At 39.6% G+C, this 20250-nt stretch overlaps 1 protein-coding gene across 1 annotated transcript in view; it reads right to left on the minus strand.

The window, feature by feature from the left end:
- LOC140246679 (MAM and LDL-receptor class A domain-containing protein 1-like) overlaps nt 1-20250 on the minus strand; it is a 52370-nt gene that overhangs the window by 23007 nt on the left and 9113 nt on the right. The window contains exons 10-20 of the mRNA XM_072326020.1: nt 19117-19149; nt 16596-16736; nt 16045-16313; nt 12576-12608; nt 11758-11842; nt 10522-10692; nt 8919-9061; nt 6529-6642; nt 5878-5971; nt 1668-1808; nt 417-539 (exon numbers count right to left, since the gene is read on the minus strand). Coding sequence (XP_072182121.1) covers nt 417-539; nt 1668-1808; nt 5878-5971; nt 6529-6642; nt 8919-9061; nt 10522-10692; nt 11758-11842; nt 12576-12608; nt 16045-16313; nt 16596-16736; nt 19117-19149 — 1347 coding nt within the window. The remainder of the gene's footprint in view (nt 1-416; nt 540-1667; nt 1809-5877; nt 5972-6528; nt 6643-8918; nt 9062-10521; nt 10693-11757; nt 11843-12575; nt 12609-16044; nt 16314-16595; nt 16737-19116; nt 19150-20250) is intronic.

Consider the following 20250-nt stretch of genomic DNA (forward strand, 5'->3'; position numbering starts at 1 on the left):
AGGCAGGAAAGAATAGGAAGGAGGCAAAGAAGAATAGGAAGAAGGCTAGAAAGAGTGAGAAGGAGGCGGGGAGAGTAGGAAGAAGGTGGGGAGAGTAGGAAGAAGGCGGGAAGAGTAGGAAGAAGGCGGGGAGAGTAGAAAGAAGGTGGGGAGAGTAGGAAGATGGCGGGGAAGAGTAGGAAGAAGGCAAGGAGAGTAGGAAGAAGGTGGGGAGAGTAGGAAGAAGGCAGGGAGAGTAGGGTGAAGGCAGGAAAGAGTAATTAAGAAGAAGGCGGGGAGAGTAGGAAGAAGGCAGGGAGAGTAGGAAGAAGGCGGGGAGAGTAGGAAGAAGGCAGGGGAGAGTAGGAAGAAGGCAGGGGAGAGTAGGATGGAGGTGGGCAAGAGTATGAGACACAAAGTTCCCTTCAAAGTCATACCTTGGCCATACATATGATACCAGAATGTGAAGCATCCATCCAGTCGGGCATCAACATAGGTGGAATCAAAGAGTGCTGTGTGTCCATCGCCAGACGATGAAGCCTCGATGTAGATGTAGTGACCTGTAGAATGGATGAACCACACCCTGTGAGAGTCCTTCATCCTCATTTTCTCTTCTTGTTCCTTAATGAGACTGTGAGCTGTTTGATCATGCATCACTGCCAAGCTCTAGTGGTGATTAATGAAATGCTGTATTTATGTTTGCTTGGCGAGGTAGAACAATAGATATAGTGGTATTGCAACACAAAGAGTTGATTTTCGTAAACTGAGCAGACAATGATAAGTGATGATGTGAGCTCAGAGAAAAAAAAAAAGGAAGTATCAATTTTGGGTTGCTGCATTGTCATCGATAAGTAAACAAAGTCTACCTCAGGTGCCGTTCATTGTTTTTCATTCTCCAGAAATTAAAGGACATTCAAGGGATCGTGGTAGTCTGTAAAATCACTCACACTTAGTGACAGCCATCTTCTATAGCCACATTGAACAGTTTCAAAATGGTCTCACACTCAGAACGAACAAACTTGCATTATCAAAGAAATCTAATCCAGGCCATTTTCATACCCACAAACAGAGAGAGTTCCCGGTCATCTAACAATCAGTAGTAATAGATGAATCACCACTGTGTCACCATTGACTTCCTATGGACTGAGGCACATTGCTACACCTGAGTGGGCTTGCTTACTTTACAACTATTGCAGGGCGGATCCAGGAATTTTGTAAAGGGGGGGCGTAGCTAATATTTTTGGTGCCACTTCCGGGTTTCATTTCATTTTTTTTTTTTTTATTATTTGTCTTATTTTTAACGAAAAATAACGGGGGGGGGGGGGGGGGGGCCTGCGCCGGTTGCGCCCCCCTCTGGATCCGCCACTGCTATTGGGTAGGTCAAGTCTGAATGGCTCACTGAAAGCTGCTCAAAAAGCTTGGCAAGTTTAGCTATAAACAGCCTGGATATCTTGGTTAATTGGCATGCAAAATTGATCTGAGTGGTAACTGGTTACCTTGACTACAACAGTGATTCCAGCTGATTCTTACAAAAACATGCCAGCATCGAGATTCGGGCTACACGATTACTTATCCCATTGAGGACAAGTTGATAATTGCTACAACACACATTTCCCATTGACACCTGCTCAAGTACACATACGACTAGTCTTCAATGGGTTAAGGTATTATAGATCGCTCCATCTTACCATTCTCGTTTTTCAGGGTGTGGTCATTGGTGGGCCCCGTTGATCCACTGGGTGTAGACCCGCTGTAGAGGACCCAGTCCATGTTGTCTCCACTAAACACATTACCCCAGTCACATCGCTCCTCCTCAAAAGTGCACCAGACTGTCCCAAGGGGTGACCATTATTAAGGTAGAGGTACAAATACCAGTAGAGAAATTTAACTATTCTTTGAGAAACACACAAATATCCAGACACAACAAATGTATGTGATTTGTCACCATGCAAGTCCTTGACACAGTCATGCAAATATTGATTTCCTACTTCAGTAGACCCACGAGAGGTCAGAGGGCAAATTTTTCTTCCAATTGCAGTGTTCCTGCCAAGGTGGCTCCTGACTGGGAGGTGAGCACTCTATACTGTATAGGATACGCCATATATTTAGCAAGTCTAATTTTTTGCAAATCTGGACTCTTCGAAGATTTCATGAGTGGTTAAAAATTCGCAATCATGGAGTACAGCACTAAATGGAGAAATGCATGCTTGCACGTCACATTCATGTCGGAATCAGAGTCAACATTTTGAGTGTCTTTATATTCGCGAATAGCACCTGACTCACGAAATTTGCAAAAATAAAAGCCTCGCAAAATATTTGGTGTATAAAGTATGTATTTTGCAGCTTTTCTAGTTTTGAAGCTTTGCATTGATACAGAAGCTGGCTACCTGATATCAAACACAACTTTTGAGAAAATTGCATTAAAAGTTCAGATGCAGTCAACCTGCTAGAGAAAAGAGATATCTACATAACAGGTGTGCAAAAAACAAAACAAAAAAGAAAGCAATATCAACTTCCCTAATAAAAACACAAAGGTTTCAAAAGTTTCAAACTTTTGTGTTTCTCTGCTGTAGTAAAGTTCATCAAGTGTAGTTTGAATGTCTGTGACACCATGTTGGGCCACACGTTTTGAGCTACGCATTGCAACAAAATCATCACACAGGGGGCACATTTCTGTATACTGTATTCGATATTATTCTCTGATTACTCATGATTAAGTGCACAAACTTTCAATATGGCACCTGAAAATTGAAGAAGAGTACACTTTGTTGAAATAAAGGATATCTAACTAATTACAGTATCTTCCCCTTACAATGAAATGTGAACAAAGTGACCAGCCTGTCAGTTTTCAATGAAACACTCAAGGCAGGTAATAACATCTTGGCAAAAATGTTTCTTATTTCCTCGCAGTGAGTTAAAACTTCATGGAAAATTACAGTTCATTTTTCTTTCACCAATTAGGGGCAGAATTTTGAATACAGTTTTCTCTCATTTGTCGATTTCATGGCACATTTCATGCAGGACAAAATTTAGCTTCTTGACATGGAATACAGCAGGAATTATTTCACAAAACTTACGTGGTGGTGTGCACGCCCCCGTCTTAACGCTGACCTCGTCTATGGCCATGAGTGAGTTAGGGATTGAACCTACGGTACCCTTGAAGGCAACCTGCAGTTAAAACAAATTTAGCGTTACACCATGTTAAGGTAAAAGGGGATTGGTATATGTCAGATTTTGCAAACACCTTTTACATTTCATCAGATATATTAACCCTTAATGTGCTTTGTTCACAGTTTGGCATGCACGCTGGGGTGCTTTCTTCTTCACAGATTGACACAGATGTCTGGAAAATAACTGTCAATTAATAAAGATTACCCTGATCAAGTTTGGATAGATTTCTGAATGCTCATGGAAATGCTTGGCACATTAAGCTTTAGAATACAACCTGGACAAACAAGGGTTAAGCAGGGTGTTTCTATTAAATGTACTGTCTAGTTGATGAAGATCTTGACAACATCCTACATCACAGCCTAGACTGTGTGTATACACTGAGGGTCTTTAAGGCATAAAGTGTAGACTGAGTGTATACACTGAGGGTCTTGAAGGCATAAAGTGTAGACTGAGTGCAAGCAGAGTGTAGACAGGGAGTTAAAAGTGAGAGTTTGGAAGGTGCAAATCTATATTGAGTTTACAGCAGAGCATAAATTGAGTGCATTCAGAGTGATGATTTTGTGTAAACAGTGTGTTCATCAAGTGACTTCAGGGTGAAGAGTATAAGGTTTGGAGAGGTGTAGAGCACTCAAGATTCAGTGTAATCTGGGGTGTAAACTGAGTGTACAATGTATTCTGAGTGTGCGTACCTAGAAGCTGTTGGTGTCAGTGACAGAGAGGCTGCCAGCCAAAAAGTTTATCTGGTTGTAGGGAGGGGTATGACACTCAAGATTTGGTGTAACTGGAGTGTATACTGAGTGTATTCTGAGTGTGCACACCTGGAAGCTGCTGGTGTCACAGACAGAGAGGTTGCCCTGCTGCCAGCCAATAAGTTAATCTGGTTTGGGAAGGTATATAGCACTCAAAATTCAATGTAACTGGAGTGTATTCTGAGTGTGCACACCTGGAAGCTGTTGGTGTCAGTGACAGAGAGGCTGCCCTGCTGCCAGCTAATAAGTTTATCCGGCGGAGCCTGCCACAGTGCCTCAGAGTACTGCCCTCCTCTCCGAGTGTGGACCGTGAGGGCGCCCTCGGTGTCGTGGTAGTACCAGAAGCGCAGGCAGTGCGGTAGAGAGGTCAGTGAGTAGGTGGGGCTGTAGAGGTAGGCAAACTGACCGTCCTCTCTGTCAGTGTCCAGCCACATGTAGTAACCTGACACAAGAACAATTATCATGCAATGCTATACATCCTGTATGCAGACCAGGGGGTATTTCAGCTCTGTTGTACATTTGCTGTATCACACTAAAGGTAGTCATCACAATAAATCATGTGAAGACAGTATTGACACGCACACATCAAGCATATATAGTTAATTGTACACACTTACATATATACTCAGCATACAGGTCTTGATAACTACAAAACTGCCCAGTCAAAGTACCGTACATGTATTTCTTGCTGTCACTCTTTAATGTGAGGCTCTGAGATCTTGAAGGAATATCTAAACAAAAATTCATGCTGTCCTATTAAATGAACATTAAATGCATTAACAGTTGCTATCACTATATCTTTCCACTAACAGTGGTCTACTTTTTATACAAACTTGGTTGTTACTTTAATTATAATCAATGGTCTACTCAGTTACCTGGATATCTTGGTCTGTGTCTGTGATAAGTTTATTACAGCTCCCATCCACGCTGAGAATCTTGCAAATACAAGCTCACACAAATGTATGCACAGATACACAACTCAGCAGAATACTACCATGATAAGGTTGCAAAATATTGATGAAAAAAAGCTGCAAAATCTGGTTAACTAGCTGATATGCACACACAATAATATGTGCTCATAGAGCACATCATGAGGATGAGGTGTGACATCCCTAGCGGATGACATTCAGCAGGGCCGTGGTAACTCTAAATAGGGTTACAAATGCTCTCTGGTTCTATCTAGGCCTACATGATATTCTAATAAACATCACAAAACTAAAGGTGGGCGGGAGAACGCTGAATTTTAAGCGAGAGAAAATACATCCTTAGAGGGGGACACACAGTTAGAGTGGGAGATATTCAAAATCATGCAGGAGAGCAGGAGATTTTGCAAAAGTGGCCTCAAAGCGAGAGATCTCTTGCTCAAGCAGGAGAGTTGGAGTCTGAGATCAAACAAGCTTACCTGAGTCTAAGCCAGTGGTCTTATCCGAGGGAATCTCTCTGTGTTCTCTGCCTCTGGCCCTGGACCAATCAAAATCATCGACAGCCACCTCCTGGGTCCAGCCGCAAGTGTCTGTCTCAAAGGAACACTCATCTGATGGGGGCAGCAAACACATTTTTATACCTTAAAAGAAATCGCCTAATAATCGTCTCTTTTCTAGAATCGAACATACAATGAAACTCTTATCTTCTCTTTCAATAAACAGAGCTTTTGTGGCATACATTCATAAATTTCACATTTATTCATTAGATTCTCTTCAAATAGACAATATAATGTAAATGAGAATCTAGACAGACTGAGAACTTATGAGTATAATCATCACTCTTAGAGGAAGGGGTATTGTTTTTTATTTCATTCAACAGGAAAGCTTGTAAAGAGCATTACAGTATTCTGAGAGCTCCAAAGGCATATTTTTTATGGAAAAACAGTATTTTCCATGAAACCTGCAGTACTTTTGGCTAAAAAAAAGCAGTACAATATACTGCAATAAAGTAACAGTTGGCATCTGTATAGAAGTATGAGAAGTATCAGAGTTACCAAGTTCTGGGCAGGTCGACGTCGCATCATATTCGATATCATCAACCGCCATGTCACCTGACCATCCGTATCCACGCACTGCTTCAAAGGCAATCTGCAGTGGAGACAAAAGGGAAAAATTGGCCGAAAATTTTTTTTTAGAGATGAACAAAAGATGGTTTATCATAAGAAAAGTGCGAGCTGCATGGTTCTTTCCACTACTAATGTCTCCAATACTGATGAGAAATTAAGCTATGAAAATATTGCTGTTGAACACAATCGCTAATTTCTTCAAAGAAGTGCAAATCTGCAGTGAAGTTAATCAATATTGCCCTTAAGCATGCAAGTCACCACATGCTTTGCAGATTTCTTCAGAATGAAAAAAAAAAAAACATGAGTCAATTCAAAAACATAACACTGTGCAAACATGAAATATATATTTTGTCATCATTCTCAATAATTTATCAATCAGAGATTATGTACATAATGAGAGAAATAATCATAATTTTTTTTTATTAGATTTGCATGCTTAACCCATTCTCTATGAGATTTGAAATCTCCACAAACAGTGCACAGGCCACAAAACATTACCAGACTTAATGGGTTAATGAAAATCTCCCTCCAATCCTACCAAGGGGATGATTTGGTTCTGAAGGTTTTTCGCTGGCTCACCTCATACTTGTAGTCAACATGAAGAGTGATGTGACGGTACAGCCACATGTTCTGCAGAGTTCCCTCTTGTTTCCATACCACTTCCTCCTCACCCAATGAATTGTACAAAGAGACCTAGAACACAAGCAGAGCACACAAAGTAATACATACTTCAGATCTCATTAGCAAATATTACCATTCAGGTGAGATTACCACTCCCTTCCCGAACCCAAAATATTCACATTCAAAAGTTCATCCTATTAAGCAAGAATGGGAATAAAGAATGTCCAAATGAGAATAAAGAATGTCCCAATGAGAACGGTCAGGAATCAAGTCATACGTGTATGTAAAACATATCAATTTCAAATGCAAATAAAACGAAACTGACCAGAAATGATTATAATTTATAAGTCGAAAAATGAGCAAAGAAATGGGATTCGAACCTGAGACCTCCAGATGCTAGCCAGGTGCTCTACCAACTGAGCTACAGAAAGCCCCAGTACAGTGTTCGTCCCAGAAACCCTTAATTCTCAATGCTCGAATGGTCAGAAGCTATAGCAGTGTGTATGTGTGTGACACACACGCACACACTTTAATAAACCTGTCATAAACCCAAAGGATAATTCAACTTGGGGATAAATGTGAGGGATCACCAAAATGATGCAGCTTTTTTAGTATGTAACAAATGCAAACAGAAGGAAACTTGACCAGAAATGAATTTAATTTTATATTAGTGGACAATCCTTTGCTCATTTTTGCACTAATAGCATATTAATTTCAATACACAAGTCTCTAAACCATAGTATCCAAAGAGCTGATCATCAAGATGTAGTTTCAATAGGGCTGTATATGTACCTAGGATCTACAGTTGAACCTCTCTTATCCGGCCTCCCTTTATCCGGATCTCTCTACTATACGGACGCAATCTCGCCGTGATTTCTTTTTTTAATAATTACGGGAAAAAAGGGGGATTACCAACTCCTTGAGAACTCCTACACAAACACACATGAATAACATATTACTTCCGATATGATTAACATACATTACATCAAATTTCCTTCCAAATTGCTTACCTTCAGACATTTTAACATCCCCAAACATCCCAAAATGTAACAATGAAAAGGTTGCAGTATACACATTACTACATGTGGTACTACAATGGGCTACATCAGTACATGTGTATGTATATGTACATGTATAAAGCATTGAGTCTCCCATATCCGGCCAAATCCCTTATCCGGATGAGCCCCGGTCCTGACTTGTCCGGATACGAGAGGTTCAACTGTATAAGCATTCATCAGTGATACATTTTTACATCCCCACTGATGGCAAATTTCGTTCTAAAACTTTGTGACAGATATCGTTCAGCAAACATGAAAAATATAACAGCACATTTCTACAAGGGGCAAGGCCAGATTCGGCTTTCTGATGGGTGTTGAATATCCATCATACACATAGTTTTTATAATATACATTGTATATGCTTATATTTCTTTTTCCATTTCCAACAGAAACATATACATACATTTTTTTTTACAAAAACAGAATAAATAAACTTTACAATGTACAATAAATGAAGCTTAAACATATCAGTTTACAAAACATCTATAGCAATGCATGAAAGTGCTGGAAATGGGGAGGAGTGCTAAAAATGGGCAATGTTTGTTGCTTGTATTCCCCCAAAATGCAATACATGTACAATGTACTACAAATTCAATATACAACTGACATATTTATACACAGAAAGGAGAGTTGCAATAGTTTTCATGACTGCTTTTTAATTACTCAATGCAAAGGCTCATATTTTGTCATAAATAGTGGACTGAATTTTCAGACAGACCTACAGGTATTTCATCATCTGATAAAAAATGTGTCCCATTATAATGAATCAGTACCTTGTCTCAGTAAAGCGCTGAAAATAAGACTCTAAAATGTAACTGTCATATTGCCCCATAAAGAGAAGTTTTCCTGTTTATCAAACATCTCAATGCATTAAGAAAAGAGTTAACTGGTGCTCGATTTCAAAACAATCCACACCTGGAGATTGTTCTCTGTTGTATATCACCCCAAACTTTGGAATTCATTGCCCCACTCCTCCCCCCCCCCCCCCTCCCCCCTCACTTGTGAATATGCCATTTAATCTATCATTCAAGAAGCTTTTAAAATCTCAATTTTTTTCCAGTAATGTTATATAAATTTTAACACTGTCAGTTTTGCTTGTTTTTCAATTGTAAGTTATCATGTCAGATACATGCATGTTGTTATTTAAGTATAACAAGCTATGTACCCTTTGGAAAAGGTGTTATACAAGTGGCACGATGTACAACGTGAATGTACATATACCCAGAGAACTCTGAACATTTTAATGCCACACTGACAAAATTCTTTCACAAGATACTCTGAGAACCTTACCTTCAGGGTGCCCATGGATTGGCCAAACATGTGGAGCCAGAAAGAGATGCAGGCGCCCTCTGGAGTTGAGGCGAGAGGAGAGGACCGCACTCTGGCAGTGCTTCCCCCTGACCCTTGTGATGCCTCAAAATACATGTAAAAACCTGGGAAGAGAAGGCGAGTCAGTCACGCAGTGTCAACACTCAGAACTACACTGCTGTGATGGAAATCAGGAACAAAACAGAAAGCATAACAGCATGGGTTCATCTGAAACACAGACAAGATAGCTGCCACACTAGGCTTCAGGGGAGTCATTTCGTATTTGACTCATTAGATTAGTTCTAGAGCACCTGAGTCTGACCATAATGCATCAAGTCTGGTCTTAATGCACATGAGTTTGACCTGAGTGCAACTGAGTCTGATATTAATGCATGTGAGTTTGACACCAGCATACCTGAGTCTGGTCTTTGGTGTTAGTGCATGTGAGTTTGACCTTTGATCTTAGGGCAATGTGAATCTGACCTCAGTGCATCTGAGTCTGGTCCTGGTGAATGTGAGTCTGACCCTTGTGCATTTGATTCTGGTCCTAGAGCACACATGTCTGATCTTAGTGCATGTGAGTCTGACTTCAGTGCACCTGAGTCTGGTCTTAATCTACCAGCCAAATACAGTCAAACCTGTCTATAGCGGCCACCTGTCTATAGCGGCCCCCTGTCTATAGCAGCCCCCTGTCTATAGCAGTCACCTGTCTATAGCAGCCACCTGTCTATAGCAGCCACTGAAAAATCCCCCCCCCCCCCCCCGAGAGAAAAGCCCTGTTAAAGACCCTGTGTATAGCAGCCACCTGTCTAACATGGCCAGCCTCCACAAATTTTGTTTCCTGCAGTAGATTTTAACCTGTCTATAGCGGCCACAGACCCGATGGAGCCGTAACCGAGCCAATAATTCAGCGTGTTCTTCTGCTTTGTCACCGTGCCAGTAATTCATGGGCAACGTTCAGCAATCGCCACCACTGCATTCATCACTCATTCAGTCATAATAATGCACTATACAGTAGTTGAGCTTTCTTCATGACTGCACATGCTAAGTACTGCGCAACAATTTGATAAACACTGGCATTGTTCAATGCATGAAACACATGTGTGCATATACATGTATGTATGTACATGTATGTACACGTTGTATACAACGATGATACATGTGCATGTAGGCAATGCACACAAAAGTTGGATAACCTGTCCATAGCGGCCACCTGTCATAACGGCCACTTTTTTTCGTCTCCCTTGGGTGGCCGCTATAGACAGGTTTGACTGTATTATGGAACGAGACTCTGGTCTGAGAGCACTTACATGTACCATTGTACATCCTATCTTGCTCCATAAGTTGTGCGTCCCTACATCTCCTTACTGCAGGCACGTGCGACATGATTCAGAAATATGCAACGCTCTTGCTACTTGGATGAAAAGTTCATATCATCCAAGAAATATGTAAGTTTTATTTGTTTTTGTTGTGTGTGTGTGTGTGTGTGTGTGTGTGTGTGTGTGTGTGTAGAATTGTGAAGTAAATGCAGTACAATCTCTGCAAAGCTCCACAAAGCAAGAAAGTGAAGCATTTGAACACTTACCGCTTCCTGTAGTATGGTCAACAAGAGGACCGGTGTTTGAAGAGGGGGTGGAGCCTTTTCTCCTGACCCAATCAAAATTGTCATCGGTATCTTGCTTCCACCCACACATGTTGTATTCAAAGTCACAGAAGACGGTGTCTTGGTTGTTAGGGTCTGCCTCGTCAGGGGAGACTGCGAAAGAGGGGAAATAAACAGACAGATAATTAACTGCATATATACATAAACCAGATCAAAGCAGACAAAACATAGGCCACAATGAATTTCCACTTACATAAATCAAAAGAGTAAGCTCTAAGTTTTGAAATAATATATAATTCATTAAAATTGGGCAATCCTAGCCCATTCAGAAAGTGATTGAAATAGAGAGAGCTATGAGGTGCATTTGTCAGATACTTTGAGAGTATGGTATTTTGAAAATTAGAACAAGTTGGACAATTCTGGGAGTGGTTGAATTCATGATCAAGAAATACAATGAAGGGAAGGGTAAAATGTAGCCTTTTGTCAAGGCCCTCTCGCTGTAATGGGCGAGCGAAGCAAGCCCAGCCGAGCGCGCCAGCGCGAGGGCCTTTTGAGATCTGCTTCATAGAATAAATAAACTATTATTCATGACACGTGAACCCTTCTGAATACTCATTTTAATGGGTTCCGGTCAACCAATGGAATGGCGCGCTCCCCGCATCCTCAGCCTTGGTGTACTGTTGTCATGCCTGTTCGCATGCATCACTGACCACCCAAGGAGGTCTGCCACGGAACTCTACACACTTTGTGTGTAGAGTTCTGTAAGGTCTGCGGCAGCGGCGTGCATTCGCTCTATTCAAATCGGGTTCGAGCAGACAGACACGCTGATTGGTCGACTTTTGCTCCCGAAATCGGGGAGCAAGAGTCGGTAATTCAAAGGGCTAACAAAAGGATGCGAAGCAGATCTCATAAGGCCCTCGCGCAACCCCACTCAGCTGGGCTCTCTTCACCATACAGCGAGAGGGCCTTGACAAAAGGCTAGGTAAAATGTAGCATTTCTCCTCTATTGAGTTGATAACATACAACACACTGGACATGCCATGAGATGCAATATCTTTGTATTTGTTGATTTACACACTGTTATCAATAAGTAAAATTTGGCAGAAATAAAAACATGCAAAATACACAGTGTATACAATAACAAAATCTGAAATAAAATGTCTTAAAGAATGTTATGGTATAGTACAGTACAAGACCAGAATGACTTTATACACTTACAGGAGCAACTTTCATATTCCACAAGCATGTCATCTAGGGCTATGTCTCCATAGCTGTAATCCCCCAGTGAGGCAATGATTAGCACCTTGTGGTTATGGGAGAGAAAGGAGAAAAGATATATGAAGTGAAAAGTCACAGATACCAATGATGTTTCATATATATTTCTAAAAATATGTGAGATATGAGGGAAGAGAAAACTGTGGACAGTTTCGAAATTTTCATTTCTGTTACTTTTTCTACTCTTTCAGGGAAAAACTCTCTCTACATACATACATTGTAAATGTATACTAACATTGAATAAAGCAATGGAACTGCAATCCAGCATCACTTGTTGAAAATGTAAGAATTTTGGTATTTGTTTTAACAGACTTAACAATTAAATGTTTTTAATACTTCTTGATTCTCACGTTGGATGTTTGATTTTTTTTTTAATCAATCTTCTGGGAGTGAATGGACCAATCTGGAACCTGCTTGAATGGAACTTATCTTTACAGGTGATTCTGACAGAGCTGAGTTTATCTGTAACTAGGATATTATAATCAATAGGTCTGGCTTTTTGAATCACAACACTGAAAAGTCTACAGTGCAAACAAGTTCATTCATTGCAAAGAGCAGGGTGTTTAACCCGGTGAAGTGGTCCTGCAACTCACATCCAACTGGACCCCATGGAAGACCAGCTAAACGTAGCTGAATATGGGCTATCCAGCCATCTTCTCAGATGGAAATGAACAAACAAACAAACAGAATAGTTGACATACAAGTACACGTAGGGTAAGAACTATTTTTTTTTTTGGGATATTCCTGTATCGTACACTTACCAGTAGTTCCTCTCCTTCTGGTGGTATTGTAATCTGGAAATGGCAAATAGATTTATAAATATCACAACATTTTTGCACTAAACTTTTGAAATTGAGTGAAACAAAAAAAAAAAGAAATGTCTTACAATATGCACATACTTGATACGCTCACACACATACCACATGATATCATATCTTTCATAGAGCTTTCACAATTCCTTAGAATATTATTTAGAGAATAATATTTCAATCATAATCTTGAAACTTATAAAACACTAGAAATGTCGCTATGGCGACTGATGCCTCCGCCATAATGCATGATTCTCCCAATAGGTGTATAGTACAATGTCTTCACAATGTGTGATGACAGCTTCACATAACTGGCCAAATATTGAAATGACAGGTTTGTCAGAGATATCTTGAATGTTCACTTTCCTTGAACTAGGTTTGCTATAATCAGGGAGGTGGAAACAGACCTCCCTGCTATAATTGTCTAAGAGTGCAGGTACATGTATTTGGGGAATTGAGGATTTTTACTTGACTTCTGACTGACCCTTTTATAAGTTTATGCATTGAGTAATTTTCAAGGTATGAAGAAAGAGTGTAATTACAGTACAAAACAGACTTTTTTTGCATTTAAACCTGGCCTTTGACCCTTAACCTTTGACCTTCTGGCTGGAAATTTCCCAGAGAATCTCCAATAGGTAATACATGTATATATTAAGTTTTAAAACTAATAATGCAAGCATTGCATATACTAGTATATGAGGGAAATAGTAAAATTTTGAGGAGTCGACCTTGACCTTTGACCCCTGACTATTCACCCATGACCCCTAAATTCCCATGATAATCCCTGCTAGTCAGTACATGCGTATGTACCAAGTTCCATGAAGATACATTGAACCATTTGCGAGAAAAGTGAAATTGTAACATTTTCACCTAACCTTTGACCTTTTGACCTTTGACCTTATGACATGAGACTCTCTCTGGAGAATCTTTATGCAGTAGTGTATGTCTACACTATTAGTTTCAAGAAAATACCTTCGCGCATTGCATGGATATGGGGGAAATAGTAAAATTTTTAGTATTTGACCTTGACTTTTTGACCTTTGACCTCTTGCCAATGTCACTAAAATCTACTCAACTAATTGCAACATCATACATCATCCTTGGACCAAGTTTGGTGAAAGCTGCTTCATCCAATTTTGAGTTATCACATAAACAGATAAATTTTAGGATTTGACCTTGACCTTGACCTTTGACCTCGGTCTGATTTCACTGAAAAACTAATCAAGTAATTGTCTCATCATACATCACCCTCGGACAAAGTTTGGAGAAATTTGCCTGATCCAGTCTTGAGTTATCGCGTAAACGGATACAATTTCATGAGTTGACCTTGACCTTTGACCTTAGGCCGATTTCACCCAAAATCTAATCAAGTAATTGCGCCATCATACTTTACACTTGGACCAAATTTGGTAAAATTCCAGCCCATATTACTTAAGTTATCGCGTAAACAAATGCGGACGGAAGGACGGACGGACGGACAACCCAAAAAACATAATGCCTCCGGCACCACTTCGTGGCGGAGGCATAAAAATAATAATAATGTACCAACATAATTTTTTTATATGCATACCAAGATATTACATATCAAATGGGCATATTCAATTGCAGTATAGAAGAGCAAAAGCCGAATCATAGTCAATGGGTCATCACACATGGGTCGTGGGGAATCTTTAACAGTATCCGTAGCAAAGAATAAATGGCTACAGCTGAGAAAATCTTTGTTTCCTACCTCAACCTCAATGTCATATTTCAAAATTTAAGGTTTAAAACAAAATATCTTTTAATATCCAAATCAAGGCTTCTTACTGTGTAGCCCTGCACGAACAGCTATTAAAGTAAAAGCTACTACATGTCAACAATAGAATAAACATTGAACAGACTACTGCATGTCTTTCCCCCCCCTCTTTCTCTCTCTCTCTCAAGTCCCATCCCAGGCTAATTCATGTTTTTATTTTCAGTTGGTTGACTTTCAAACAGAACAGCACAAAGGGTCAGTGCAACATTTTCTTATGATTGTTACTCTCTCTTTCACAAAAAAAAAGAAAAAGAAAAATTTACTGCATAATGGACACTATCAATAATGGTAATGCTGATGACGATGATAATAATGATAATGATAATATAGGTTTTCCCGCCCAATTTCATCAGATTTGCATTCGATTTAACGATGCGGGCATTCAAGTTCGAGTGAATTTGAATGATCACTGAGATCGACATTAAAAAAAAGTACCCAGTTCATTCAATTTGATTTCATCAGCATTCAATTTCATGAGTTTCTAAAACAAGGAAGTAAAAAGGGTATTCAAATTAAAAAGGCAAGTGCAACGCATACAAATTCGCATCAGCTCCACTGTGGAGAGCGTTAAGAAATTCAAATTCACAATAACACAAACAATTTCAAAGTATGGGCAGTCTTTTTCGTTGTTGCTTTTATTCTTAGTAGTTACTCAGCTGTTTGAATATGCGAACTTAATATACCTTGAAATTTTATATTTCACTCATACTAGCTAATAACTCGTCATAACCCCACTTGTAGACACATGCATTAACATTTTATTCATACACAATTTTTAGCCACTGCTACATTACAGAGTATGCGTGATCATCTCGAATACGGACAGAATTAGTGGATGAAGCATGATCTTGACAACCAGCGAAACTGGAGATATAACCCTTTGGTGAAATATTTATATCTACAGCTGATCTGATTGCAGCAACTTATGATATGGATACGAGAAACTAAGGAATGGAATCAAAATGGATCAATGTTGATTTGGACGTGTAGGACCCCTAAGATATTCTGGGATATGGCTAATTCCTAAATGTTACATCCATACTGTTAGAGGTGAGTTGAAAATGAAAGGAAGGTCGATAGGAAAGAAATACATACAATACAATTAAGATGATTAAATGAGACTTTGAAAGAAAATGAAAATTCATCATCCAATTAATGACAGTGAAAAAGGCCTGTAGAAGTTGGGTATGTTGATTGAATTCAAACGTTAAAATTGCGAAGTTGCGTTCCTATAAATGAAATTCAAACTAGTATTTGGTGCGAATTTGAACGTCTATCCAGGTGGCGCAAAATTGAATGCCAACTTTGAGCCGTTAAATTGAATGAATCCTCTCTCTTAATTGAATGAAATAAAATCTACAAGTAATGACATGAAATGAAATTGAATATTAAAAGAATTAAAATGAACCATGAGAGTAGAGCAGTGACAAAAATCCCTTGAATTTGAACGCCTTGTCATTAATTCGAATGTAAATCTGATGAAATTGGGCAGGAAAACCTATAATAACAAAAATAATAAGAATAACAATAACTTTCATAATTATCATAATCATCATAATAATGATAAGATAATTCATGATTATCATACTCTATTCACTCTTGAAGAGAAACTAAATTGAAACTCACATTGCCAGAGAAATAGTCCGCTAAGCCAACCTTGCCAGGCAGCCAGGTATCCTCGTTAGGGATCTGAAGACCGGTCATCCGCCATCCGTAGGCCTGCTGACCAGTGGTGAAGTCCTCAAACATGAAGCTGAGCTCACCGATGGTGGAGCCATACATGTGGTACCAGAACGTGAGACAGACATTGGGATCCATGACGTGGAGAGGGGCTGAGTAGAGGACAGCTGTGTAACCTGGCTGTGCATAGTTACTCTCAAAGTAAATGTAGAACCCTGGAGGAGATAGGGGAAAGTTTTATGTAAAGGAGATTTTTACAAACCAGTGGCTAGAAATGTAATCACATTTCAAGGAGATGCCACAAGTACTCTCTCCACTCCTCTTGAGCCCATTGCCAACTCAAGATCCTGCATTGAAAGTGTCACTGTGGACATGCTTTTAGGGTGCTATTCAAATCACAATATTGTGTTTCCAAGCATGTTGTCTTCCTATTTGCTATTAAAAAGTTCAAGATTACTTCAAGAAGAGAGTAATAAAACTAAAGACTTCCAACTCACCAGCTGCGGTTCCGAGAGTGTGGTCCACGGTCGGACCGGTCCCTCCAGTGGACGTTCTTCCTGCTAGACGCACCCAGTCCGAGTAGTCCCCGGTCTGGGCATTCTCCCACAGACAGAAACCACTCTCAAAGTTGCAGTCAACTACAAGATACACATGAGATACATCCATGTTGCATTGTGATGAGACTATCACAAAATATCTTAAAGTGAGCTTGAAAAGAGACTACCATGACTCTACAATCATGTTTGTTTTGATTTTGATTTTCCAACTGACAAGGTAGCTGGATCGTCTATATTTAGCTGCACTAGCTGGTCCTCTATGGGTTCAAGTTTACATACTTCACTGTGTTAATATGCACAATGCTCTTTGCAATGAATGAATGAAGGGGATATTTTACACGCTCGCATTTTAACTCTCTCAGTTTTATTCTCCTCCAACCTCCCCTTCATCTTCTTCTCCATCTTTCCATTTTCAAAATAACTATCATTACAATTATCATTACTAGGTGCCACAAATGTATGGGCATAGAGGGGTCCAGGAGTGTATTATCCCATTGAGGACAGACTGATTTTGCTACAACACGCATTTCCCATAGACACCTGCCCGAGTATACTGGGGACTCGTCCTCAATGGGTTAAGAGGCTGAATAGACATGATATGGAGATGTAGTACTCACGTTGATTGGGGCAGGATCCTGCCATCATACTGACGTCATCAATTGCTATATCACTTAGTTCGGTGGGTCCTACAACACCTTCAAAGACCAGTCGGTATTCCTGGGTTGCAGAAACCTCTGCCATCATCCCGTACCAGTTGTTGAAGTGGTCACCACTTGTGGTAGCAACTTGTGTCATTGTCCCTCCAATTTCATACTGGTCCAGAGCAAATGAATATTTTCAAGGCTTCTTCAAGTTCTCTTACAATATATACTTCAATTACAATACAAATATATCATGCATTGAATACACCCAGACATCTGTAAGTGGCATGTTAATATGCAGACATCATAATATACAATAGTTAAAATCCAATGGATCATTTTGCATGCCACACAATGTATGAAATAAAGTGTGTGGTATGCTTTCTCTGTTTGTCTGTATACACATCATGTACATGTCTGAGTGCATCATTAGGAATTGCAAGCATCAGGTAACTATGGAATTGTTTAACCAATGCAGCCTAGATTAAATAGATATTGCATGCACACAATTCCTACTGACATACCAAAGATGTGTACATCATCTGTTTTATAGAATGGTGGATAAATCTGTGCCAAAAACCCATTTTTTTTTCAATCAATGCGAATGTACTGGATGCACTGCAAATTTCCTAGATGCATGGCAATCCATCTCTTGCAGAGTGCACAAACTCTTGCTACAGGTGTGTGATGACAAGTTTACACTGTCCTATCATCAGTCATCTAAATGATTACTGTATCAAACATGTAGCCAGTAAAATAATCATATGATGCATATCTCATTTCAAAGAATGTCCTGGATGTACTTTATCAACAACATAGTTCTTCTTCTTTTTTTGGGGGGGCATGGACCGCTGGATTGAGTTCAAAGGTACTGTTTACCGTTGGGAGCAGGGATTTAAAAAATGTTTGAGATATCACATTTGATGCATATGTGAAGGTCAGTTGTATCACAAAACACCCCACCATATGAAAAGAAATTGCAATAAAGCCGAAAATATAAGGAGATATCATGATTTTTCTCAATAAACCATAACTGTAATATTTAATGTTACTATTGTTCACATTTTGTATAATCAACAGTGCTTAACAATAATCTAACCAGTTCAAATTGGTTGTTTCTATCACTAACTCACATTTTAGAGCTATTTTGAAGCACTAAAGCTAGGTTTCTGGTTCATCTGCTAATGGTAAATAATGCCTTTAAGTCTCCAGTAATAAAATCATTTGTCATAAATTAGTGGCTAGAGATGACTCAATATCATATAATTATTCATAATAATGTAAACTAACAATTTGCATCACTTCATTTCCTTGTATTTCATGGCACGAAATGGAAAAGAAAAAAATTCAGCACATCAAACATCCCACGTTTATGATACTGTAAAAGTGGATATTTTCGCGCGACTGATTTTTCTCGATAGGCCAGGCAAGAAGAGCTTCACATGTTTTTAATGCCAAAGAATCAAGACATCAACTACTGGAACATACGGCAGGCAAAAATATTCGCATGCTTTTATCTTTGCACTAGGTTCTGGTTGCGCAAAATGCACGAAAATTTCGACACTGCAAAAATTTCCACTTTTACAGTAGTTTGTAGTACAGTAGTAAAGACGGAATAGTATTTTAAATAGCACTTCTTTTTCTGCATCTTCAACTGCTTATGACAACTACATGTTACCATGGTGATGAGGCACAACTCACATAGATGTTGAGAGTACCCATGCCCTGGCCATACATGTGGAAGAAGAACTTCCAGCACTGGCTACCGCTGTCATCAGGGGCAGTTGGGGGAGAGAGAAGCTGTGCCTTCTCTCCCTCGCTGTGCAGAGATGCCTCAATGTACATGAAGTATCCTGGTGGGATTGAAGACACCAATCAATAACTATTTAATACATGCCAATTCATCATTCAAAACTGACAGTTGTAATGATAATGATAATGGTAATAATTATACAACAAATTGAAAATAATACAGATAATGATGATAACACTTGCAGTAGAGAAACAATAATATAAATATTGATACCAACAATATATATCCCATAACACATTGGCAGTGTACCTTCATGGCTGTGTACATTCTTAGTAATTGACATAATTTTTTGGTCAGCAAATGACTGTACAGATTATGATATTCGTAAATATATCCGTACCAGAGGGGGTCAGTGCTTAAACGACGTATTAGTCTTAACATAATGTTCAGGATTTCTGCAAATTCTACCAAAAAAAAAAAAAAAAAATCCCATCAATTCCAATGGCACAATTGAAAACAAGAAGAAATTGTGAACATTTTCCAGCAGTATCAATCAACTTAGAATTATACCACAGAGCAATGATGGTTATCATTACTGACCTAAAGTGAATTTAAAATGAGTGAAAATTAACATAAGCATCTTAATTGAGCATATTTCAACAAACCCATTCTTTGTTTAGATGTTATTTTTTCCATGGTTTTCTACAATTCAAAAGAAGTTTCCAAATATTCATGATTTATCTAGCTCTTCCATGACCATGGGAGTGCCATAAGGCATCTCTACGGGGATTCAGTCATTACCCACACCCTAGTGGGGATTCAGTCATTACCCACACCCTAGTGGGGATTCGGTCATTACCCACACCCTAGTGGGGATTCGGTCATTACCCACACCCTAGTGGGGATTCGGTTATTACCCACACCCTAGTGGGGATTCGGTCATTACCCACACCCTAGTGGGGATTCGGTCATAACCCATACCCTAGTGGGGATTCAGTCATTACCCACAACCTAGTGGGGATTCAGTCATTACCCACACCCTAGTGGGGATTCGGTCATTACCCACACCCTAGTGGGGATTCAGTCATTACCCACACCCTAGTGGGGATTCAGTCATTACCCACACCCTAGTGGGGATTCGGTCATTACCCACACCCTAGTGGGGATTCGGTCATAACCCATACCCTAGTGGGGATTCAGT

Source organism: Diadema setosum, chromosome 3 (assembly GCF_964275005.1).
Source record: "Diadema setosum chromosome 3, eeDiaSeto1, whole genome shotgun sequence".
In the NCBI taxonomy this organism is placed as follows: domain Eukaryota; kingdom Metazoa; phylum Echinodermata; class Echinoidea; order Diadematoida; family Diadematidae; genus Diadema; species Diadema setosum.